A 26288-nucleotide genomic window follows, 5' to 3' on the forward strand; every position below is an offset into this window, starting at 1 on the left:
CAGCGGGTTAGAGCATTTGTAGACAGATAGAGCGGAGAAGGCAATGGCACCCCACTCCAGTACTTTTGCCTAGAAAATCCCACGGACAGAGGAGCCTGCTAGGCTGCAGTCCATGGGGTCGCTAGAGTCAGACACGACTGAGCGACTTCACTTTCACTTTTCACTTTCATGCACTGGAGAAGGAAATGGCAACCCACTCCAGTGTTCTTGCCTGGAGAATCCCAGGGACGGGGGAGCCTGGTGGGCTGCCGTCTATGGGGTCGCACAGAGTCAGACATGATTGAAGCGACTTAGCAGCAGCAGCAGCAGACAGACAGAGAGGGCTACATGCTGAAAGAGCACAGTTAACTCTGATGATCATCTTGAATTAGTCATCAGTGATCTGACTGATGAGAGTCACCTTGACTGTTTTAAGTACAATCATTCTCATTCATTCTGCCTCCAACACTTTAAAAAACCACCACCACAAAATAGAAAAGTAATTCCTATTCTGACTTACTGACACTGTCAGGAAACAAAGATACTGAGGGAAAACCTGTTGTAAGCTTTTAAAAATTATAAATATATAAAATAATTCTTACATCAAGATCATTGTCTTTATGATCTGGAAGACATAGAGATGTTATTCTACTTTTGAACATGTGTTGTTTAAAATTTCCATAGCTTCCATAGCTTAGCATAACATCTGCATGAACGTTCAGATCACATAGAGGATTTAATCAGAATTGGAAAGCACTTTAATCTATTTATCTCTGATTATTTTAGGTGTGCAAAAACAGACCAGAGAGGTTAAGCGAATCATTGAAGGCCACAGAATGGTTTTCTTTTTAATAGACTTTAATTTTTTAGGGTTGATTTAGGCCCAAAGCAAAATTAAGCAGAAAGTACAGAGTCCCCATATACCTTCTTCCCCAGACATGCTTAGTTTTGCACATCAGGATGGTGCACTTGTTCCAGCTGATAAGCCTACACTGATAGACTATGATTATCCAAAGTCCACAGCTTACATTAGGGTTCACTCCTGGTGTTCTATGTCCTACGGGGTTTGGGAAATGCGTGGCATGTATCTACTGTTATTCTATCGTACAGAGCAGTTTCACTGAACTGAACATCCTCTGTGTTCCTCCTGGTCATCACTCCCTCTGTCCTAACCTCTGGCCATCCCTGATCCTTTTCCTGCCTCCATGGTTTTACCTTTCTCCAGAATGTCTTATAGCGGGAATCTCGCAGTCTGTAGCCTTTTCAGAGTGACCTCTTTTACTTAGTCATATGCATGTTATGTTTCTCCATGTCTTTTCATCGCTTGATCACTCATTTATTTTTTTTTCTTTTTAAAAATATTTTAAATTTTGTATTGGGGTATGGTTGATTTACAATGTTGTGTTAGTTTCAGGAGTATGGCAAAATGATTCACTTATACGTAATACCTATTCTTTTTCATATTCTTTTCCCAAATAGGTTATTACAGAATATTGAGTAGATTTCCCTGTGGTCTATAATAGTTTGATGTTGATTTTCTATTTTATATATAGTAGTGTGTATATGATGGGAGAAGGCAATGGCAACGAACTTCAGTACTCTTGCCTGAGAAAATCCCATGGACAGAGGAGCCTGGTGGGCTGCAGTCCATGGGGTCGAGAAGAGTCGGACACGACTGAGCGACTTCACTTTCACTTTTCACTTTCATTCATTGAGAAGGAAATGGCAACCCACCCCAGTGTTCTTGCCTGGAGAATCCCAGGGACGGGGGAGCCTGGTGGGCTGCCGTCTATGGGGTCGCACAGAGTCGGACATGACTGAAGCGACTTAGCAGCAGTGGCAGCAGCAGCAGTGTGTATATGTTAATCCCAAACTCTTAATTTACCACCACAACCACCACCACCCCCGCCCCCCACACACCACCTTTCCACTTTGGTAACCAGAATTTGCTTTCAAAGTCTATGTCTGTTTGTATTTTGTAAATAAGTTCATTTTCAACATTTGTTACTGAACTGGGAAGAAATACACCACACTCATTTCTTTTTTATAAAATGTTTAAATTTAATTTTTAATTGGAGGATGATTGCTTTACAATATTGTATAGGTTTCTGCAATAAATCATCATGAATCAGCCATAGGTATACATATGTCCCAGCCTCTCGAATCTTCCTCCCACCCCATCCCCCCCTCTAGGTTGTCACACAGCACTCATTTCTTTTCAGCCCTGAGTAATATTCTGTTGTCAGGATGTACTTCGATTTGTTCATCCATTCAGCCATTGAAGGACATCTTGGATGTTTCCAAGTTTGGGTGATTATGATAAAGCTGCAATAAACATCCCTGTGAAGGCTTTTGTATAGACATAAGTTTCATTTTCCTCTTGATGAATGTCAATGCTATTTCTGATATAATGGACAGTGATAATTAACATATGTCAAAATAAACAAAATATGGCAAAGATTTACTTTCTTGGATTACAATTATTCTTCCTTCAACAGGGAATTCTTAGTTTTACTTCTTACAGTCTTCAGAAAGTCCATGACATTGGTGCCTCCAGTTCCTCTATTTTCTTCTTCCAAGTTTCCTTCCACCTGGGGTTGCTGCCTTGCAGGAATCACGATGTACTTAGCTACTATTTGCAAATGGTAGTTTCTCAAGGAGACCATAGCTTGCACACACTTATTGTAAATTTCCTGCAGGGTAGCATTGCCTTCTGAAAGAACAAACTCACGGACCGAGGGCTTTGACTTTAATGAGAGGAGAAAGCTCTGGTGAGCTGGTGGCATGTATGTTCTCATCTCCTGGAGAAATTCAGCAGCAGAGTCTGAAGGGACTGAAGACAAAGATGAGTTAGTAAGGAGTCTGAGGCAGTCTCCTGTGCAGGGAGGGAGGGCCAAGTGGGCCAGAGTGGGTGGCCATGAATATATAATCATCAAGTCAGCATCCTACTAATCTTGCTACTAGTAATGATAATTACTGCAAAATACACTTAATTCTAAAAACCACATGAGCTAAACTCATTCATTATATTTTTGTTTTGCTTCCTTTCTCATGTTCCTAGTGTATTTGATCCTTCTAAGGACAGGTAGATGTACTATACTTGATAGACTGTGATGCTGAGTCCAAGAGAATTAAAGGGATCATTTTAAAATAAGAGAATGAGCTCAGAAAATAAAAAAATAAAATAAAAAAAAAAACTTACTGTCATGCAACCCAAAGCTTTCCCCTTAGAAATTTAGGAAAATAGAAGTTTAGGAAAGAAAGAAAAGCAGAAAGAAGTTCTACCTGGAGCCTCTTCCTCTGCTCCCTTAATCCCCTAGAAGGAATATAATGAACGTGGCTCATCTTTAAACTTTGGTGCACGTGTTGGCCCTGGGCTCCCTGGGCGGTAGGTTGGGGAACTAGAAAAATGCCAAGCCTCTCCACTCTCCAGCTTCCGCTTGTGGTCTTATCTCATTCGCAGACTTTCTCTTTCGCAGATTCTCCGATTCTCAGAATTCGCAGATTCTCCTAAATCTGACCTTGCATGTTCAGGACATGCGATATTGGCTTCACCACTCAATCAGACCTCATAAACATGTTCAAATATCAAAATCAAGATGGTGTTGAACTTGGTCTGAGTTCTGGCTTCCCTGCTTTTTAGTTGGTTACCAGGGAGTCTGTTTATGAGCCTCTTTCAGTTTCTGCTTCTTCATGGTGTAATAAGATGATTGTAGTAAAGTCTCTACTGATTCTTATAAAAGTGTCTGATAAGCTCAGATAAGATGCTGATGGGAAGGTACTTTTTAGAAACTATACTATTAACCTAAGCGATGCTGGTCATTTGCCATTTGTCGCTCACCTCCACAAATACTGTGCTGAATGCCCAGGAGAACATCAAAGCACTGAAAGATGCTGCTTTGGGCTGCGCTGCCTCCGGCAAACTTCTTTGGGGTGTCCCAGACGCCTTCATACAGCAGACCCTCTGACAGCAAGGGGTTGCCTTTCCAACTAAATTAGGAAGGGAAGAATAATCAGTATTTTATCAATTGCCAATTTTTTGTATGTCAAATCTTGCAACAGAGGATGACTGGAAGGTGAAATGAGCTAGGCTTCATGATACTTCTCCCATACTCCCCCTTCTACTCATGTTCAAGCAAGAGAATAATAATTAATATGGTTCTGAGCAAATTCAGCATAAGGATTCTATAAGCCAAATCTTACCTTTCACTACCAAAGGTTATTTCACTCTCTTTAAAACGACTAGCTTTCTTGTCCATACTCCAGTGTGTGCCTGCCTAAGTAGTAACCAAGAGAATAGCTTACTGTTTCTTGCAACATGTAGTTTAGGATATAAATTGTTTCTTAAACTGGATTGATAGTGGGGACCATCAGTGGAAATTTGTTGTCTTCTTTTTGTTAATTGTCTAAGTGAAAACAGAACCAAGCATAAGGCTACATACCCAGACAAGTATATTCGAAGAACATTGAAAAATAGGTTTGGGTCCACATATTCTAAAAAAACAAAACAAAAAAGATGAGATACAGCTAATTAAGTAGCATCAGATATATTGGGAAAAATCAAGGTGTTATAAACAACTGATCCTGGATTTCAGTATAGGACACAAGAAAGGTGCTATGTCAGTCTGTGCAGAAAAATTCCCTGAGGTCAAGCTTCACTCACCTGTCCTCTATCCTCACCTGTACACTGAATGGGGTCTACTAGGGGAGCAACACACATCTTGTGACAAAGAGCCCGGGCCCATTGACCGCTCATCCTCAGGAGACCAATTAAACTGCCAACATTTACTTAAGGATGCTTCATATGTTTACTGGGCTTCCCTTGTGGCTCAGCGGCAAAGAATCCGCCTGCCAGTGAAGGAGATGCGGGTTGGATCCCTGGGTCAAGAAGATTCCCTGGAAAAGGGAATGGCAACTCACCCTGGTGTTCTTGCCTGGAGAATCCCATGGACAGAGAAGCCTGGTGGGCTATAGTCCAAGGGATCGTAAAAGAGTCGGACACGATTTAGAGACTAAACAACAGCAACATGTTTCTCCTGGGGTATAACTGATAAATTACTTACATAAAGAAACCCCAAACCTAAACACAGAAAATAAAAATAAAACTTCCAGGAGCCCTAGGGACCACATCTCTGGGTGTCCCTCCCCAAAGCCTGCTAATGTCTTTGGTTTGAAGGCCAATCTTCTTGCCAAAGCCCAGTGATACACAGTCACATATTTTTTAGGCACATCCAGTAGGGGACATTTCCTTTTGCAAATCCTTGTTTATGTACTCTTTTTGTTATTGTTTTTAGCTATTAATTTTATGATAACTTTCGAGCCCCATGGCTGTTTTAGATGGCTTTCTAGTTAATTTCCATAAAAGCAAAATTCACAGAGAGTTCTTATCAAGCAGACTAAGTTTTTCAGAACTTAACATATCCTGCACCTTTGGCAAGTTTTTCCATTAATTTTAATGGAATTCTGTCTTCCCTATTCACTACTTATATCATCTTGGGTCATTTATCTTCTCTCTCAAAATTTAGATTCTCTGAACATAATAAAACCCACCATTATATGGAAAGTACATATAATAATTCCTTGAGATAAAAGAAAGCACAAACACATCCACTATATGAGAGTTGGTTCTGCTTCCATTTCTCTGCAAGTCTACATCTAGATAACCAGAAACATCTGAGCATGGTCTAGCATTTGCAAGGCACACGATACTTGCCATGAATTTGGGAAAACGCTTCCAGGGCTTTGTGCAGGCTGGAAGATATTTCAAGCAGCGCTTTCTGCAAAGTATCTGAGTCTTTACGTTGTACTGCATCAAATATACTGGGGATCACCTTTTAAAAAAAAAGAAGACAAACACTTCAGATTTCATAAATAAATATTGGCATAGAATCAAGTTCTTCTAAATCTTAATGCCGAAATTAAATTTGGTATTTCCGTTTCTTTCTTGGATTGGATACCCTTGGATTGTTTGACTAATTTCCATATGTTTAATTAAACTTGGGTTTGTCTTTATTATTTTATCACTTAGAGATAAGTTTATATAGTTTTATGTATTTCTATCTCTAAGGCAAAAAATCATTAGCTTTTTGTCACTGTGAGACAAATTTCCAATGGCAAGTTGTGTTAAAAATATTTCTCTCTTATTAGGGCTTCAAATTTGATTCTAATTATATGGCTCTTACATTTTATATTTTAGAAGAGACAAAAAAAATAAAGTATTTATTTGTACCAGGCTATCCCTTATCTCCAATTCAATCATTAAAATCCTCTATTCAGTCAGGATCAAGTTAGTTTATGCATAATAGAGTTCTGCTGTTAAGTACTTGTTCTGCTTAAGTGAATCAAAATGCGCATTTTTCTGGTCTGACATACTTTGATTGCAGAGGCAGCTGCTATTTCCACCAACAGAGAAACCAGAAAGAAGCCTTTGCCGCAGTCCCCACCAGGAAATGAGAACAGAATGTCCATGTTCCTAAGAAAATTAATCCAGGAAGTCAAGAATTTAGTAAAAATAAAAGAAAGAAAAGCTAAAAAGAAGAAAAAAAATTTAGTAACAATATTGATCTATTTGTTGGATTCTTATTCATTTTCAAGACTTTTATTTACCCTCCATTTTCAAAATAATCTTGTGAGATAAGTATGGCAGGTTTACTATATCCATTATGTAGTTAGGAATATTAATGTTAGGTCTGTTGTTTAAGGTCATAAAATTAACAGTACTTTAAGCTGGAACTTGAAATTCCATTCTAGAACTTGAAACTAGAAACTTCAAGAGCATTTCTTTTTCTATTATCCCATCAATTTTTCACAAATTTATAAGCTCAAGGTTTATAGAGATATCTGTGAGATATGATTTACAAAAGTAGATTTTCTTTTTTTTTTTTCAAAAGTAGATTTTCAAATAAAAGAAACATAATATCCATAACTTTATCTGTGAGCCTGACTCAGTTTCTCAGTGATATATCCTGCCTTACAAAGGAATTGATTGGGAAATTCAAATAATTTATTACACCTTATTTTCTTTTGCACTGAAGTTTTGTGTTGATGCAAATATGGTCTCAGCATCAGTACACCTCTGAGTGTCATGGCAGTTAAATGTATGGTCTCAAACCATTTTTGCACCTAACTTCCTGGGGCTCATTGAATAAGATATTTCATCAGTTTCAGCCTCAAATGGGGCTGGCGATATCATTCTCCCATTTAAAAACCTTCCATAGCTTCCCTTTTAAAGATACTGTTTTAACCCCTTATCAGAGCCCAAAGTCCTATGTAATATTTCTATAGTTTATTTCTTCATCCCCTTCCTCTACTGTTACCTTCCTTATTTATGATGTATCAGTGACACTAGCCTTCCTTCAATTCTGAAAATGCACCGAGATTTTTGTCATTTCAAAGCCCTCATTCTTGCTGTTTCCTCCACTGTGAACATGCTCAGCTTTTCCTTCTTCTCCCTTTACTTTTTCTGGCCAGATGACACATGGGATCTTAGTTCCCCAACCAGGGACAGGGAACATGCCACGCACTGGAAGTACAGAAGCTTAACCACTGGACCACCAGGGAAGCCCCAGGTTTTCCTTCTTCTAACCTATGCCTAGTCACTCTTCCAAGTCCAGCTTAAATTCCTTGCTGTAGGATTCTTTCCTGTGCCTTTTGTTTCACTTGAACTCATAGTCCTTGAATTCCTTAATTCTTCTCGTGATCATATAGCAATTTACATAATTTTCATGTATCTTCTTTCCTCCAAATTAACCCAGGTTCATGAGGGTAAGCTTATTCCTGTATTTACTTTAGCTTCCCTAGCTCTTAGCCTCTGTTAAGTACCTGGGCCAAAAATAGTAAGAATTGGGTCAAAAAGAATAGTTTTATTACTTCTGGCCACTGAGGCCATAGGGTCATGGATACACAGATGTATGTGCGTTTTGTATATATGTATGTATGTTAATTATATTTATCTACAGATCTTCTTAAACTTACAATGGTGTTATATCTCAATAAATCCATCTTCAGTTGAAGGTAAGTTGAAAATTCACTCAATATACCTAACCTACCAAATATCAGATATTAGCCTATCAAATATTAGCCTTGTGGTCCTGCTAAGTTGTGTCTGTCTCACTCACTGTGACCTTGGGGTCACAGTCATTGTGATCCCAAGGACTGTAGCCCACCAGGCTCCTCTGTCCATGGGGCTTTCCAGACAAGAATACTGGAGTGGATTGCCATTTCCTCCTCCAGAGGATCTTCCCGACCCACGACTCGAACCCACTTCTCCTGTGTCCCCTGCATTGGCAGGCAGATTGGATTCTTTACCACTTGCCAGCCTGGGTGCCCCAGAGTTTAGCCTAGTCTACCGTAAATGTGCTTAGAACATTTGCATTAGCCTAGATTTGGGCAAAATCATCTAACACAAAGTCTAGTTTATAGTAAAGTGTGGAATATCTCTTGTGATTTATTGAATACTGAAAGTGAAAACCAGAATGGTTGTCTGGGTGCATGATGGTTGTAAGTGTATCAGTTGTTCACCCTCTTGACAGTGGGGCTGCCTGGGAGCTGCACTGCCCTGCCCAGGATCACAGGAGAGTATGTACTGCACATCTACTTAGGGAAAGACCAAAATTCAAAATTCAAACTGAGTTTCTAGTGAACGTATATCACTTTTGCACCATCCTAAGGTCAAAAAATCCTAAGTTGAAACCATCCTTAAGTCAGGTATCATCTGCATATACAAGTAAGATTTTTGTATTTTTTGCCTAAAATCAATTGGTCTTTTAAAAGAATGCACTTGGAGGCTAGTGATACATCCTTATTTACTTTGAGTAACAGTAATTCTTCGAATGAAAAAGATGGAGTACTTACTCATAAGTCATGGGCCTTAGGAGAGCAGCCGTGGATCAATTGGAAGATGGAAAGGAAACCAATGTAAAAATTAAATGGTTTTGAGTTATTTCCTCTAATACTACTGATCTAGCAAAGGTAAAAAAAATACATAAAAATGTAAAGGTGTGTTTTTTCAATATTTGTCAAGTAGGTGTCACAAACATTTAATTTAGGACTTAATAAGTGAACGAAACAATTAAATATGCAAGGAACACACGTGAATTGTCAAAACCAATTGGAAACCTTGTTACTAATAAGAAATTTTCAAGATCAAATCATTTCATTTGGAGGTACTCCCACATCTAGAACACGCCTCTTCGGATACACACCTAGAGCCTCTGACCCTTCATTGTAGCAGATCCGTTACTCAGTGCTTAGGAAGGGCCGGGATTCTAAGCAGACTCTTGAAAGCCCAGATGTTGCCACCTCTACCGCCAAAGATGTTTTGATTCCACTCAATAGTTAAAATTGAAATGTTGAATCTCGAAAGAAGCCAGTCAAACTGATCAAACTGAACACTTAAGATATGTACATTTCATTGTATGTTGACAACACACCTCTCTCTCTCACATGCACGTATCTTTTACATCTTAACAACAGAGAAGAAAGCCATGCTGCCAAAGATTAAACAAATGACCATTTCCCTTTTGATTAAAATACTGTGAACACCTTTAATTCCTGTTATAATCACTGTTTACATACCCATTGGGATCCTTTTTCTTCCAGTTTGCCAAGACACAATCTGCATAAAGTAGAATAGGAGGCAGTCCCAGCTTCTCAGACAGTTTGCAGTAAGGAACAGCGATATTGCTTGGCAAGATCTAATGAAAACACGACTTTTAGTATTAACCTTTGAAATGTCTCGCCTTCGCTTCTGCTTTCTGGGTGTCAAAAGATTAACTGTTCTACATAAGGGCCCTGTGAAACCAAACCAATGTCATTGCCTCTTCCTCATTTCATAACTTAAGCCCAGTACTTATTAAACCCTTACATTTGAGATTTGTGATGATGTGGACATAATCTGGGCATAGAGAGAACAAAGCCCACCTAAAGGGCCAGAGGAAATCAGGGCTGTATTACTGACTTTCTAATGGCCTGTGAATCATTTGCAACCATTCGCTCAAGCATCCATCCATTCCCCCAAATATTTGTTAGGCAACTCCTCTGCACAAGATCCTCAAGCTTCACAAATGCCTTGACAATACTCTTAGAGTTCGTTTACATTAAATGTTAACTGGATGTCAGTCTGTTGTGTTAACATAAAAGAATACATGAAAATCTCCAGACCTTTCGGATGTCTCCATCGCCTTGACCCCACACATACGCCATCGTGATGTATCCCAGAACCAAGTGTGCCAGGCGCTGTGCCCTGTGGCCTCGGAGGCCATCAATGTTGAGCGTTGCTAACTGAGAATAAATGGAGAGATGGACTCAACTCAAAATGTGTGATGTGAGTGCCACAAAACCAAGTTAATGCTTTTACGAAGCTGAAATAGAAAACGTGTAATATTTTTTCCAAACCTTCTCAACTTCCACACGTAGTTGGTTGTTCTTGATCAGTTCAGGCAGATTTCTAGCAATAGAGATCCAGGCATCATAAGGATGAGGTAGGTCCTCCTTAAAAAGAAGAAACAGGGCTTTGATTCACCAGTGGAAGGTCTTATCCAATAGTGGTGTCTCCACTAATGATCCATGTTGCCTCTGTATCGATGCCAAGCAATGCCAACACACACTTAGCCTGTCTAGGGCCACCAGGCCATGCATTGTCACCTGCACACGAAGAGCTCAGGACCTTCTCTGTGCTCCTCTTCTTCCTCTCACCTGCCTCCTTTGCAAAGATCCCTTGAAACATTTCATTGAAATCTTCCTGACTATTCCATTCTATAGGTATGCCTCCAATGAGGAATCTTATGAGTTACACCCTTTCACATTAACTGATTTATTATTGTGTGTAGTCACTTAGATGTGTCCAACTCTTTAAGACCCCATGGACTTAGTCTGCCAGGTTTCCCTGTCCATGGGATTTCCCCGGCAGGAATACTGGAGTGGGTTGCCATTTCCTTCTCCAGGGGATCGTCCCAACCCAGGGATCAAACCTAAGTCTTCTGCATTGGCAGACAGATTCTTTATTGCTGAGCCACCAGGGAAGCCCTAAGTAATTTATTGCTGTCTGCTATATTTTTACCTTCTCAGCTAGATGTTAAGTTGTTTTTTTTTTTTTTGAATAGAAGGAAAATGAGATTTATTAAATGTCAGTAATGAGGCAGTTTTGCTTCAATTTTTCATTTAATTATTTCTTGTTTAATTATTATAATGGCCCCCAGAGTTATCTCCATGTCATAAATAAGACAAGCAAGGCTCAGGCAGATTTATGGCTTGTTTTGTGCACATAGTTCATTGTAATTCAAACATAAGGATTTCTAACTTGTAAAAGATGTTTTATCTTTTTACATCTCACTATCTGAAGGCAAGGGTTTTATCATATTTTTAATTCTGTATTTCTTACCACAGTACTAGATATGCAAGAGATGCTGTATATATGTTGTATATATGTGCATGCATATATGTATATATATATGTATACATGTTGATTGTTTCCTTTGGTACAACAGGCAAATTTTTGGTCAAGTACATAAAAATGAAATCCAAATAAAAGAGTGTTATAAATAAGACTGCTCAGTGTTATGTGGCAGCCTGGATGGGAGAGGAGTTTGCGGGAGAATGGATAAATATGTATGTATGGCTAAATCCCTTTGCTGTCTGCCTGAAACTAAAGGAAATCAGTCTTGAATATTCATTGGAAGGACTGATGCTGAAGCTGAAACTCCAATAATTTGGCCATCTGATGCTGAAGAATGACCCCGATGCTGAGAAAAATTGAATGCAGGAGAAGCGGATGACAGAGGATGAGATGGTTAGATGGTATTATGGACATGATGGACATGAGTTTGAGCAAGCTCCGGGAGTTGGTGATGGACAGGGAAGCCTGGCGTGCTGCCATCCATGGGATCACAAAGACTGAGCAACGGAGCTGACTGACTGAATCTATTATAACAATGTTAATTGGCTATACTCCAGTACAAAATAAAATGTTTAAAAAGAAAAGACCCAATAACCCAGAATGGAGTACCTTAAGTCCCATGTCACTAAATGGAGACAATACTTAATTACAATTTCTGCCTCTCCCAGAGTGGAATCCTAAACCAGTCAATCTGGAATCCCCTGGCCAGCAGTAATGAACTGATTTGCTCATAGAACCCTGCTTTTCTCTAAAGAAATGTGACCTCGATACAACCAATTCACTCTGCGGGGATGATGCGTCCTTGTTTCCGTTCTCTTCTGCCTATAAAAGTCTTTCATGTTTGTACAGCTCCTCGGAGTACTTTTCTTCCTGCTAGTTGGGATGATGCCCATTTCATGAATCACCGAAGGAAGCCGATGACGTTTTAAATTTTACTCAACTGGGTTTTGTTTTTAATAAGTGCCTCCCTGGGTGTTGTTTCTAATTCTGTCTCAAGGGAAAATATAGAAACAAAAATACTAGGTCACAGCCTGAAATGAGATTCAGAGTCCTGAAAACTCCCCAGGCCTTCTTCATTAAGCTCCTTCCAGATGTGCCTTTGGGGGCATCGAAACTGAATTAAGGGGAGAGAGCATAAATTGAGTTTACCTGAAACCAAGGTTAGTGAGGCTTTAAGCTTCAAAACCAAGTTAATATTATAAGGAAGCTATAAAATATGAAGACAAATGTAATAAAAACTTCAAACCTGTTCAGGGGCTGCAGAGAATTGGCTAGACTTACTTAGTCAGGGAAAATTTTTAGGAATGAAAGATCCAGGCAGTATATTCACTAGATAATCACTTTTCCTGTATTTGCTCTGAATTTTTTCTCCCTAACCACAAAACTACTGTTTTAGAGGTATACATAATTATTTGTGGCTTCCTTGGTGGCTCAGATGATAAAGAATCTGCCTGCAATGTAGGAGACCCAGGTTCAACGCCTGGGTAGGGAAGATTGCCTGGAGAAGGGAATGGCAACCCACTCCAGTATTCTTGCTTGTAGAATTCCATGGACAGAGGAGCCTGGCGGGCTACAGTCCATGGGGTAGAAAAGAGTCAGACACAACTGAACAATTTTCACTTACTCATTCACATAATTATTGCGATTATTTTCTTTTATAAGAGAACCAACTTTATAGGGAAATAAAGAATAAATTTGACATGACACTTTGTAGTTTCTGAAAAAGTTTTTTTTTTTTGTACCATTGATACATATTTCCTCAAAACATCCAGTCTTGGCAGTTGTGCACTTTTGTGAAGAGAGAGTAAGTCTGAATATTATTGATTTGAAAATATAAAGTAAGCCAGTTGCTTTTAGCAATACAATTAAAACATCCGCTTCATTTTCTTCAATTAACTTAATCATGTGAAGAGGAAAATTAGATTGGGACAAAGAATTTGCTTTAGATTTCCCTATATTAACCAAGGTATTTACTAGATGTGATTTCTAAGTATAGTTAGATTCTGACTAAAATATGTATTTGTCACACTTAAAGGTTGTCTCTAGAGTTGCTTGATTCCCCACCTCAACAACATCAAAGCAGGAACACACGCTTTGTGCAATCTAAGGTTTATCAGCTGAGAAAGGGGGTTCCTTTGACTCATGGGTCATTTATTACTTTTTAAAAATTTTTTTTCAAAATACCCCCTGAAATGTGATTGTCTTAAACTAAAATACCTCTATAGTTACCTTATCTCATCACTCTCTGTACCTGTGTAAGATGAGTAAGAAGTGCCTCTAAGGCTAAGTTTCTAGGAAGAAAATTTTAAGAAAGTTAACTGAGATCCCTTTATTCAAACTCTGCCTCCAATTTTGGTACCTCTATATCTATTTGTTCCAGTCACAAGTACAGATACATCCTGGTATACAGCATTGTCACAACATGTTACTGGCTCCTAGAAATCCTCTCCTGGAATCTCATGAATTTCATTAAAAGCAAGAGTAGGAAAACAAACAATAACCAAAAACCAAAATAATGTCTTGTGTTCTCTCCTTCTCTTGAGTTAGGCAGTGTAGCATAATAGATAATGGTTTTCAGACCATGGATTCTGGAACCAGACTGATTAGACTCACTTCCTATCCCTGTTATTACTAGCTGTGTGAGTTTGGCTAATTACTTAAATTCTGCATGGCTTACTTTCTCATCAGGAAAATAAGATTAATAACATACATACCTTTCAGGATGGTTGTAAAGATGGAGTAAGTTAATATTTGTAAATTGCTAAAAATGAGATAAAAGTGTGTGATGATTAAGATATTAAAGATAAGATGCTTTGCATGGCATTCTTGGGAAGATAACTTAGGAACCTGTAGTCTTAAGACACACTTTTATTCTAATGCCTTGCCCTTTGTAGCAAAACCTGTGAAAAAAAGCATGCAGATCTAGCAGGTCTAACTCTCTCTAAGCCTGAAACTTAGGCTTAGTAAATACCCAACAATACTAATACAACACAAAGTTGCTTGATTCCCCACCTCAACAACATCAAAGCAGGAACACATGCTTTGTGCTATCTAAGGTTTATCAGCTGAGAAAGGGGGTTCCTTTGACTCATGGGTCATTTATTACTTTTTAAAAATTTTTTTCAAAATACCCCCTGAAATGTGATTGTCTTAAACTAAAATACCTCTGTAGTTACCTTATCTCATCACTCTGTACCTGTATAAGATGAGTAAGAAGTGCCTCTAAGGCTAAGTTTCTAGGAAGAAAATTTTAAGAACGTTAACTGAGATCCCTTTATTCAAACTCTGCCTCCAATTTTGGTACCTCTATATCTATTTGTTCAGTAGAAATTACTGAACCACATTTATTCAGTAGAAGCTAACTTGTCCAGGTAAGTCAAGACAAGAAAATAATTTTGCCCATATTCCAGTGTCCTCTCTTACCAGTGGATATGGAAGAGCAAAGCCTACGTCTTCATCAATGTGGTATTCCTTAAAGATGGTCCATGAATTTTCCACAGGAGATGACATGTCACCTGCCATTCTTGCAGTCAACTCTGTCCCTCCTCTGGCTAGAGTAGCTTCAGAGCGTCTATTTATTACAGAGGTTGCCGTAGCCAACAACCACAACTCACCACACAGGCGGTAAGAAATGACTTCCACTTTTGGAATAGTTTCATTTTCCATTTTCTTTATTTGTAGTTTGATAAAAAATAAAACTACAGAAGCATGACTGTTTATTACATGAAGAAACTGAAAGTGTATATTTCATATCAAACGTTTCTGGGAACATCATTTGCTTACTGCCTAAGGGGAATTGGAAAGGGCCTGAGTGAAATAACAAAAAACATGAAAATAGGTGGCCAGAAAGAACATTTTTATTTTATGGGGAAAAACTTTGAATTAAAATAACGAATTTAACCAAGCCTAATGACCTAAGCCATCTTTTAGTTATTGTAGTCATTGGCTTTCTTTTAAACTCCCACGGTTCTTTGAAAATATTAGTGTCTTGTTTCAGCAGCCAGGAAAAAAAATTTTTGGTACCCAGAGTTAGTGCCTCTGAAATAGAAAAAAAGAAAAAAGGAAAAATGCAAGCACATGAAGAATTTAGAAGCATAGCATCTCTTCACCCCTCTAGTCCCATTTTTCTTACCCGATTCCATAAGTGTTCTCACTACTGTTCTTTTAAAAAAATTTTTAATTGGAAGGTAGTTGCTTTACAATATTGTGCTGGTTTCTGCCACACAACAATGTGAATCAGCTATGTGTATACATATATCCCCTCCCTCTTGAGCCTCCTTCCCAACCCACCCCCCATCTCATCCCTCTAGATCATCACAGAACACTGGCTTGAGCTCCCTGTGCTATACATCTGCTTCCCACTAGCTATCTATTTTACCCTGGTAGTGGATATGTTAACATTTCAATGCTACTATCTCAATTTTTTCCACCCTCTCCCTCCCCAGCTGTGGAAGATTTTCTTGCATCTCTACTGTATATGATCTCTAAGGGACTAGTAAGGCAATAGTCCACATTTGGAGACTCTAGAATATGCTTAAAGTTGAAATAAACTATAAAAATCTATCTTGAAAATAGTTCTTTCAAAATGCAAATTAAGGTTGCATTTGGTAAAGGTTTTCAGGGTGTCTGGAGGTCTGTGGTCACTTACGTATAAGATCGGTTGATCTTATACACAAAGCTGAAGCAAGAGAAGAAGCCATCCTGTTCATTATGATGGTCAAAAGGAGAAAAAAGAAGTGAGTGTTCAGTACATTAACAGACAATGCAATGTTGTCACCCAGGTTTCAGTACTTACAACAGATTTTAACAATACATTGCATTGGATTGACTCCATTCTATAATGGTTCTCAAAGTATTCTTTGTAATCACGTGATGGCTTTTGATAAACACTATTCTTCCTAATTACATGATGGCTTTTGATAAAGATGTAGTTTTGCAAGAATAGGTTTCCTTTATTGTAAAGGTAATGGAAATTGAAACTAAAATTAAACAGCCAAGAGAACACAAATGGCTATCCTTCTTTAAAATTCGTCCTCCTACACTGCTGGTAGGAATGTAAATTGGGACAGTTAATATGCAAAAGAGTATGCAGGTTCCTCAGAAAACTAAAAATAGAGTTGCCATATAATCCAGCAATCCAACTTCTGGGCATATTTCCAGACAAAACTCTAATTCAAAAAGATACGTGTACCCTTATATTCATGGCAGTGCTGTTCACAATAGCCAAGACATGGAAAGAGCAACGTAACTGTTCATTGACAGATGAATGGATAAAGAAGACATGGTACGATGGAATACCACTCAGCCAAAATAAAGAGCAAAATAATGCCATTTGCAGCAACATACATGCATCTAGAGATGATCAAACTAAGTGAATTCAGAAAGATAATGACAAATATGATATCGCTTATACGTGTAATCTAAAATATGACGCAAATGAACCTACCTATGAAACAGAAACAGACTCACAGACAGAGAACAGACTTCTGATCGCCAAAGTAGCGGGGGAGGTGGTTGGGGGAGGGATGGAGTGGAGATTAGCGTTAGCACATGTAAGCTTTAATAGAGATAACGGTTAAGCAACAGCGTTTTACTGTAAAGCACAGGGAACTACAGTCACTTTCCTTTGATAAACCACAACAGAAAAGACTATTTTTTAAACAAGAATGCTGCTGTACAACAGAAATTAACACAACATTGTAAGCCAACTACACTTCAATAGAAAATAAAAATAAAAATGAACGGTTCATGAGACTAAGACTGCTGAAATCAGATCCAAGGGAAAACAATTATAAAAAAAAATATATGATGCTAGCCTATCATATTCATGGCTTCACCACAAGTTGACTCTTTTTCAATTCTTTGGCTCTCAGCCTTCTTCGAACCTGGGTCTCTTGCATTGCAGGCAGACACTTTACCATCTGAGCCACCAGGGAAGCTCTCAAGACTCTTCCCCAAAACCACAGTTCAAAAGTATCAGTTCATTGGCACTTAGCTTTCTTTACAGTCCAACTCTCATATTGATACATGACTACTGGAAAAACCATAGCCTTGACTAGACAGACCTTTGTTAGCATAGTAATGTCTCTGTTTTTTAAAATGCTGTCTAAGTTGGTCACAACTTTCCTTCCAAGGAGTATGTATCTTTTACTTTCATGGCTGCAGTCACCATTTGAAGTGATTTTGGAGCCCCCCAAAAATAAAGTCAGCCACTGTTTCCACTGTTTCCCCATCTATTTGCTGTGAAGTGATGTAGCAAGGAGAGATAAGAAAGCCTTCCTCAGTGATCAATGCAAAGAAATAGAGGAAAGCAAAGGACTGGGAAAGACTAGAGATGTCGTCAAGAAAATTAGAGAAACCAAGAGAACATTTCATGCAAGATCAGATCAGTCACTCAGTCGTGTCCGACTCTTTGCAACCCCGTGAATCGCAGCACGCCAGGCCTCCCTGTCTATCACCAACTACCGGAGTTCACTCAGATTCACGTCCATCGAGTCGTTGATGCCATCCAGCCATCTCATCCTCTGTCATCCCCTTCTCCTCTTGCCCCCAACCCCTCCCAGCATCAGAGTCTTTTCCAATGAGTCAACTCTTCGCATGAGGTGGCCAAAGTACTGGAGTTTCAGCTTTAGCATCATTCCTTCCAAAGAAATCCCAGGGCTGATCTCCTTCAGAATGGACTGGTTGGATCTCCTTGCAGTCCAAGGGACTCTCAAGAGTCTTCTCCAACACCACAGTGCAAAAGCATCAATTCTTTGGCGCTCAGCCTTCTTCACAGTCCAACTCTCACATCCATACATGACCACTGGAAAAACCATAGCCTTGACTAGACAGACCTTTGTTGGCAAAGCAGTGTCTCTGCTTTTGAATATGCTATCTAGGTTAGTAGTAACTTTCTTTCCAAGGAGTAAGCGTCTTTTAATTTCATGGCTGCAGTCACCATCTGTAGTGATTTTGGAGCCCAGAAAAATAAAGTCTGACACTGTTTCCACTGTTTCCCCATCTATATCCCATGAAGTGGTGGGACCGGATGCCATGATCTTCATTTTCTGAATGTTGAGCTTTAAGCCAACTTTTAACTCTTTACTTTCACTTTCATCAAGAGGCTTTTGAGTTCCTCTTCACTTTCTGCCATAAGGGTGGTGTCATCTGCATATCTGAGGTTATTGATATTTCTCCCAGAAATCTTGATTCCAGCTTGTGTTTCTTCCAGTCCAGTGTTTCTCATGATGTACTCTGCATATAAGTTAAATAAACAGGGTGACAGCCCAGCAATCCCACTGCCAGGCATATACACCAAGGAAACCAGAATTGAAAGATACACGTGTACCCCAATGGTCATCGCAGCACTGTTTACAATAGCCAGGACATGGAAGCAACCTAGAAGTCCATCAGAAGACAAACGGATAAGAAAGCTGTAGTACATATACACAGTGGAATATTACTTAGCCATTAAAAAAAATGCATCTGAATCAGTTCTAGTGAGGTGGATGAAACTGATGCTGATTATACAGAGTGAAGTAAGTCAGAAAGAAAAACACCAATACAGTGTATTAATGCATATAAATGGAATTTAGAAAGATGGTAATGATGACCCTATATGTGAGACAGCAAAAGAGACACAGAGATAAAGAACAGACTTTTGGACTCTGTGGAGAAGGCGAGAGTGGGATGATTTGAGAGAACAGCATTGAAACATGTATATTACCATACGTGAAATAGATCGCCAGTCCAGGTTCAATGCATGAGACAGGGTGCTCAGGGCTGGTGCACTGGGATGACCCTGAGGGATGGGATGGGGAGGGAGGTGGGAGGGGGGTTCAGGAGGGGGGTTACATGTACACCCATGGCTGATTCATGTCAATGTATGGCAAAAAACCACTACAATATTGTAAAGTAATTAGCCTCCAATTAAAATAAATAAATTAATTTTTTAAAGGCATCCAAATAGAATATAAGAAAGCAAAATTATTTTTGTTCACTGATGACATGATCTGATGCATAGAAAACCCTACAGGTTTCACAAAAATCTGTCACAATAAATGAATTGGCCAAAGTTTCAGAGTACAAAATCAATATACAAAGATCAGTTTAACCTCTATATATTGATAGAGAACAATCTAAATATGAAATTTAAGAATAAAATACATAGAAATGAACTTAACTAGGGAAGTGAAAGTCTTATATATTAAAAACTATAAATATTAGCAAAAAGATTTTTAGAAGACACAAATGGAATGCTGTCCTGTTTTCATGGATTAGAAGACTTAAGTGCTGCTGCTGCTGCTGCTAAGTTGCGTCAGTCGTGTCCGACTCTGTGCGACCCCGTAGACGGCAGCCCACCAGGCTCCCCCCTCCCTGGGATTCTCCAGGCAAGAACAGTGGAGTGGGTTGCCATTTCCTTCTCCAATGAATGAAAGTAAAAAGTGAAAGTGAAGTCGCTCAGTCGCGACCGACTCCTAGCGACCCCATGGACTGCAGCCTACCAGGCTCCTCCATCCATGGGATTTTCCAGGCAGGAGTACTGGAGTGGCTTGCCATTGCCTTCTCCATAAGCGCTGCTAAAATGTCTATAATACACAAATAAATCTACAGATCCATAGCAATTACTATAAGATTTTCAATAGCAGTTTTAAGAGAACAAAACAATGCTAACAATTTTATGGAACCACAAAGGAATATTCAGAAATGGTCTTGAGAAAGAAAAACAATGCTGGAAGTGCAATATCTCTTTGAGATCCGGATTTCTATTTTTTTGTCTACCTTGACTGGACAGTGGGGTATGGAACACCATCAGAGTGGGATAGAAATGAGTATTAAGGCCAATAAAGTGGAGGAGCTCTTCTAGTGTGTCTCTGCTCCAGACTGATGCCCTAAGTGTGGGTTTTGGGGAGCATCAGAGGTGCCTCTTTTGGCAGAAGAGGTGTAAGATGAAAATAATGAGGGACTACTCTGCTTCTCAGTAATGGGAATTGCAGCTGGAGGGACCTGTTTCTCTCTAGCAGCATCCAGATTTGTGATTAGGGACCTCTGTGACTGGTGGGAGAGAGAAAGAAGAGGAGAGAGCAGACAGGAATATCAATGGGCATTGAAGAAATAGCTTTCCTGCCATCTACTATGGGATTTCAGCAGAGAGCACAGCCACAAAGTATCTCCAGCTGAAGTTCTTTCCACTAAGCCATGAGCATCTCCAGAATCTGAGGCTGTAACCCAAACCTCCCACTCTGATGCCAGGTCCTCATGCACGCTCCAACACATCCTAAAAGCCAGCTCCTGCAGAAGAAGTTACAAACTTGAGCTTTAGTGCCACCTCCTGGAATAAGAAAAGAGTTCTAAATGCCATTCTGTTAAACTGTAAGAAACAATGTGCTCACGTGTATCCAACTCTTTGCGACCCCATGGACTATAGCCCACCAGGCTCCTCTGTCCATGGGATCATCCTGGAAAGAATACTGGAATGGGGTTGCTATTTTCTTCTCCAGGGGTTCTTCCTTATCTAGGGATAGAACCTGTGTCTCCTGCCATTTCTTTCCCACTGAGCCACCTGATAGCAAAAGTGAACATAAATTTTTAATTAAGGAGGGTGTCTGGCTACATCAAGTGAGAAAACAGAAGCTCAAATCATCAAACAATATGAAAAGTCAAAGAAATATGGTATCACTAAAACAAAATAATAATTCTCCAGAAACTGAATTCAAATACATGGAATATTGTGATATAACACAGGAGGACCAAATCCCTGGCCATGGATGGACCAGTACTGTCCCTGGCCTGTTAGAAACTCAGCCTCACAGCAGGAGGTGAGTGGTTTTCTTCCAGAAAACTGGTCCCTGATGCTCAAAAGATTGGGGATTGCTGAGCTAACTGCTAAAGAATCAAAAATAGCTGTCATGAAGAAATTCAATGAGTTGCAAGAAAATCCAGAAAGACAGTTTATTGAATTTAGGAATAAAATTATTTAACAGAAAGAGTTATTTACCAAAAATTAAAATTATTAAAAAGGAAAAAACAGAAACAATCAAGCTGAAGAATTCAAGAAATAAGATGAAGAATGCAATAGAAAGTACAGACAACAGGGCAGATCAACGCAAAAAGACCTTCTGTAAGACTCATTGTATGAAATCGTCAAAAATAAATAATCTGAAATGCAGAAAAAAATGAAGTAACTTACAATGAAACCCCAACCAGGCTATAAGCAGATGTCTCAGTAGAAACTATAGACCAGGAGAGAGTGGAATGACTTAGTCAAAGGGTTGAAATATGAAATTTGCCAGCCAATGTATTCAGCAGATTTATCCCTCAGATATGAATAAATAAACGTTTTTCCAGACAAATAAAACCTGACAAAGTTCATCACCATTAGGCTAATCTTGTAAGAAATGCTAAAAGAAGTTCTTCAAGCTTAAACAAAAAGATGCTACTCAGGAAAAACAACAACAACAACAATATGCCAAATAGACAACACTCTGGTAAAGGTAAAAAGAATTAGAAATTGTTATTCTTTATTAAAATGATGTGTCAGCCACTTAACTGTAGTATAGGGTGAAAGAAAAAAGTATTTAAAATAGCTATAGCTACTATAGTTTATACACTCACAGCATAAAAAGAAGTAAATAGTGACACTGAAAATATAAAAGGAAAGGAGTACAATGGTGGAGTCTTTATGAGTGAACAAAGATATGTTGCTCTCAGCATAAAATGGACTGCCTTGTCTATGAGGTATTTTATGTAAGCCTCAAGGTAACCACAGAGCAACAATTTAAAGTGTATTTGCTGATAAGTCACTTCAGTCGTGTCCAACTGTGTGCAACCCCATAGACGGCAGCCCATCAGGCTCCCCCATCCCTGGGATTCTCCAGGCAAGAACACTGGAGTGGGTTGCCATTTCCTTCTCCAGTGCATGAAAGTGAAAAGTGAAAGTGAAGTCGCTCAGTCGTGTCCGACCCTCAGAGACCCCATGGACTGCAGCCTTCCAAGCTCCTCCATCCATGGGATTTTCCAGGCAAGAGTGCCGGGGTGGGGTGCCATACAGAACTTAAAAAAAGGGGAGCCTGATCATATCACCAGGTGCAATACTTTGTTTCTTTGAAGACCGATGGGTAATTTTGTTCCCTCCTTTCTTTCTTCAGCTCTGTAGATTTGTCTTTCACTTAAGTTTCTTCTTTATCTTCATCTCTTTTTGTCATAGTCAGTGCTTTGCTCAGATATCTTATCATTCCTAATTATCTGCTTGTGATTAAAAATGAATCATTACATTATTTATATTATTTCTTTGATCAATCCCCATTACTGTTCTTGCCTGTTCTTGAGTTTGTAAGAGCTGTTAGTTCCTCCAATTTGTCATTTTTTTGGTAACCTTTAGTTGTGTTTTCCTCAATAGAATGTATACATTTTTATGTTAAAGAGAAATATTATCTAGTTTTCAATGTATATATTTTGTATATTTCAGTATATATATTATTCAGTGTATACATTTTGTTAAACTCATCCTAAAGTATTTTATAATTGGAAATATTTCCTTAATTTCATTTTTAGATTGGAATTGTTTCCTTAACTTCATTTTCAGGTCGTTCTTTGGTACTGTATAGAAATAAAATCATTTCAATCACTTAAAATGAGGCATTACAAACATTCATTTTAAGTGCACATGGTTGAAGCTTCCTAATTTAATGCTTCACTGTGGAGTTATTTTTCTGTATTCTTTCATTGGATGACCTCAGATGTCACCATCTTAACATATTTTCTCTTGGGCTGTAAGGTTTTCAGAACAGCATTCTTGTACCTGGCTTGAAAAGTAGAATTGGATGTAGTACTGGGGAATAAGACATTTTAAAACTTAATTTCTGTATTTCAGATATGATACTGCATGGGTCCCTGAGTCCTGAGAATTTTCATTTTCCCTTTCCAGAAAATGGTTCTCCAAGTGTTCATTTAGAGCAAAGAAGGGGCATTCTCAGTTTGAGAAGTACCAGGGGAAGAAACAGGTTTTTAAACAAACTTCTATTAAATCCACATTTACTTCTATTACCAACGTAATCAATGTGGCAAATCCTTGAACATTTCATGGTTCTCCAAGTTTTTTGACTGCTTCTACAGGCTCCTGATCCAAATTTTTGTATTTACTAAATCATCTATCAATTTTCCAGCTTTCAAATTTTGGTCCTTTGTCTTCATTTTTTTTTCCCCCATGAGGTTCTTGCTTTTATATAAACATCTTTGTCATCAAGAATATGAAAAGATATCCATAGAATGGTAGAAAAATATATATACAATATTTATATAGTATACAGGATATTTTAAAAACCTGTAACAATGAAACAACCCTACTAAAAATGCTGAAAGGAATGAGTAGATAATTTTCTAGAGAAGATATAAAAATGCCTAACTATGCACATGAATAGGTGCTCAGCATTTACTCATTAGGGAAATGCTAATCAGAACCATATTCTGTGCTTAGTTGCTCAGTTATGTCTGACTCTTTGCAATCCCATGGACCAGGTACCTCTGTCCATGGAGATTCTCCCAGCAAGAATACTGGAGTGGGTAGCCTTGTCCTCCTCCAAGGCATCAAACTCAAGTCTCCCGCATTGCAGTCAGATTCTTTACCATCTAAATCACCAGGGAAGCCCAAGAATACTGGAATGGGTAGTCTATCCCTTCTCCAGGGGATCTTCCCAACCCAGGAATCGAACTGGGGTCTCTTGCATTGCAGACGGATTCTTGCAGGGAAGCCCAATCAGAACCATATGAGGTACCAATCCATATCCACCAGAATAGCTATAATAAAAGAAAAAAAGAAGCATGTGTTGGCTAGCTTGAGACCCTCACATAGTACCATTGGGGATATAAAATGGTTCGGCCACAGCGGAAAAGTGGAAAAGTGTTTGGGTGTTTCTCAAAAAGTTAAATATGGAATTACAATGCAACCCAACAATTCCAAGTATAACCTCAAAAGAATAAAAAACAGGCACTCAGACATATGGCTTCACATGTGGGTTTGATCCCTGGGTCAGGAAGATGTCCTGGAGGAGGAAATGGCAACTCACTCTAGTATTCTTGCCTGGAAAATCACAAGGACAGAGAATCCTGGTAGGCTGGAGTTGCAGAGAGATGGACATGACTCAGTGACTGAGCACAGCAAACTATGGCGCACTCAAACATATACATATAAACCCATATTCACAGCAGCACTGCTCACAATAGCTAGAAGATGGAAACCATTCGAATGCCTACCAGAGTACAAACCAATAAACTAACTGTGGTATAAGGGGAGCATTAATCAGTCATAAAAAGAAATGAAAATTCTGATACATGCTCTGAAGTAGGCAAACCTCTAAAACATTATGTTAAGTGAAAGAAACCAGACACAAAATATATTTTTAATTATTTTTATTATTTATCTATAATAACTTTATTCATAGAAACAGAATGCAGATTAGTGTTTGCCAGGTGCGGTTAATAGTAGGAGGACAGAATTGGACGAGATTGTTTAATAGGTTTGGCATTTTGTTTTGGAATGATGGAAATGTTTTGGAACTTCATAGAAGTAGCAGTTGTACAACGATGTGAATGTCCTAGGTGCCACAGAATTTGTTACTTAGACATGATTAATCTTATTCTACATGAATTTCACCTTAATAAAAAAACATATAACCAAACAATTAAGTGTACAAGTTGCCTCATATCTGCATATAGAACACTCCTCTGAACTGGAAATGAAGATAACAGATGGACCTCAGTTTATTGGTGTGATTTAGTGATTGGTACATATTTTCAAGAATCTATTTCTTTTTATTAGTAGCTACATGATAGTTGCAACAGCATGACAACAATAATTAATCCTTTTAATCAGGGAAATTATATTTTTGGAAATAAGGCAGTATAATTGTATCATGAAAGTGTGTCACATTTTGTCAAATGCCTTTTTTGCATCATTGAGATGATCATGTGATTCTTTTCCTTCATTCCATTAATGTGTTTTACTATACTGATTGCTTTTGTATGTTAAACTCCATGATAGACTTTATAACTATATTTGCTACGAACTCTACAGGAAACAAACCAATAATGCATTTCTTTTAGCATCCATCCTTTCATTTATCCTATTGTTGGCAAACAAAAATGGATAGTTTCTAATGAGGTGGATGGATGAATCTGGAGTCTATTATACAGAATGAAGTAAGAAAGAGAAAGACAAATACTATACATTAATGCAAATATATGGAATTTAGAAAGGTGGTACCAATGATCCTACATGCAGGGCAGCAAAAGAGACACAGACATATAGAACAGATTTTTGTACTCAGTGGGAGAAGGCAAGAGTGGGATGACATGAGAGAATAGCACTGAAACATGTACATTATCATATGTAAAATAGATGACCAGGGCAAGTTTGATGCATGAATCAGGGTGCCCAAAGCTGGTGCTCTGGGACATCCCAGAGGGATAGGGTGGGGAGGAAGGTGGAAGGAAGGTGCAGGATGAGGTGGGGGGCACATGCATACCTATGGCTGATTCATGTTGTGAATGGCAAAAACCATCACAATATTGTAATTATCCTCCAATTAAAATAAATAATATTTTTAAAGTGTACTTTGCCTTCCACATCCTGCGCATCATGTGATGGTAGCACCATATGCCATTATTTGAGGCAGAAATCTTTTTCAACTACAAAATATACCCGTACCTTACTGGTACTGCTAAAAATAAAATGTGAAAAACATGTTCTTTGCATTATGGCTAAATGCTCTTTAAATTACCTCAAAGTCTCATAATATACTTATGAACTAGATATAGTTCTATTTTACTCATTTTATAGTTAAGGAAACTAAAGAATTTAGGTTTATTTTGGTACAGAGCCAGTAAGTGATGCAGACTTGGGAGCATCACCTTGCTCAACACATTTCAACTTTTT

The 26288-nt window shown here is 38.6% G+C and overlaps 1 protein-coding gene across 1 annotated transcript; it reads right to left on the reverse strand.

The window, feature by feature from the left end:
- Positions 1–2120: 2120 nt before the first annotated feature.
- On the reverse strand, positions 2121–14956 carry IDO1 (indoleamine 2,3-dioxygenase 1). The gene is made up of 10 exons (XM_005897527.3): positions 14798–14956; positions 10375–10470; positions 10141–10260; positions 9556–9674; positions 8833–8847; positions 6352–6451; positions 5693–5810; positions 4422–4473; positions 3821–3969; positions 2121–2812 (listed from the first exon to the last, which is right to left on the reverse strand). The coding sequence occupies exons 1-10, from the start codon at positions 14894–14896 to the stop codon at positions 2460–2462; spliced, it is 1221 nt and encodes a 406-aa protein (XP_005897589.1). The 5' UTR covers positions 14897–14956; the 3' UTR covers positions 2121–2459.
- Positions 14957–26288: the final 11332 nt, after the last annotated feature.

The sequence above is a fragment of the Bos mutus genome, chromosome 27, assembly GCF_027580195.1.
Source record: "Bos mutus isolate GX-2022 chromosome 27, NWIPB_WYAK_1.1, whole genome shotgun sequence".
Classification (NCBI taxonomy): Eukaryota; Metazoa; Chordata; class Mammalia; order Artiodactyla; family Bovidae; genus Bos; species Bos mutus.

Bases quoted from the DNA above. Each gene is read 5' to 3' on its own strand.
- IDO1 (XM_005897527.3), bottom strand. From the start codon at position 14,896: ATGGCAGGTGACATGTCATCTCCTGTGGAAAATTCATGGACCATCTTT. The intron at 4,474-5,692 runs GCAAGTATCGTG...TTGTTTTTTTAG, and splicing joins AGCGTTTTCCCAAATTCATG to AATATGTGGACCCAAACCTA. The intron at 2,813-3,820 runs GTGAGCGACAAA...CTTTGTCTTCAG, and splicing joins TCAGCACAGTATTTGTGGAG to TCCCTTCAGACTCTGCTGCT.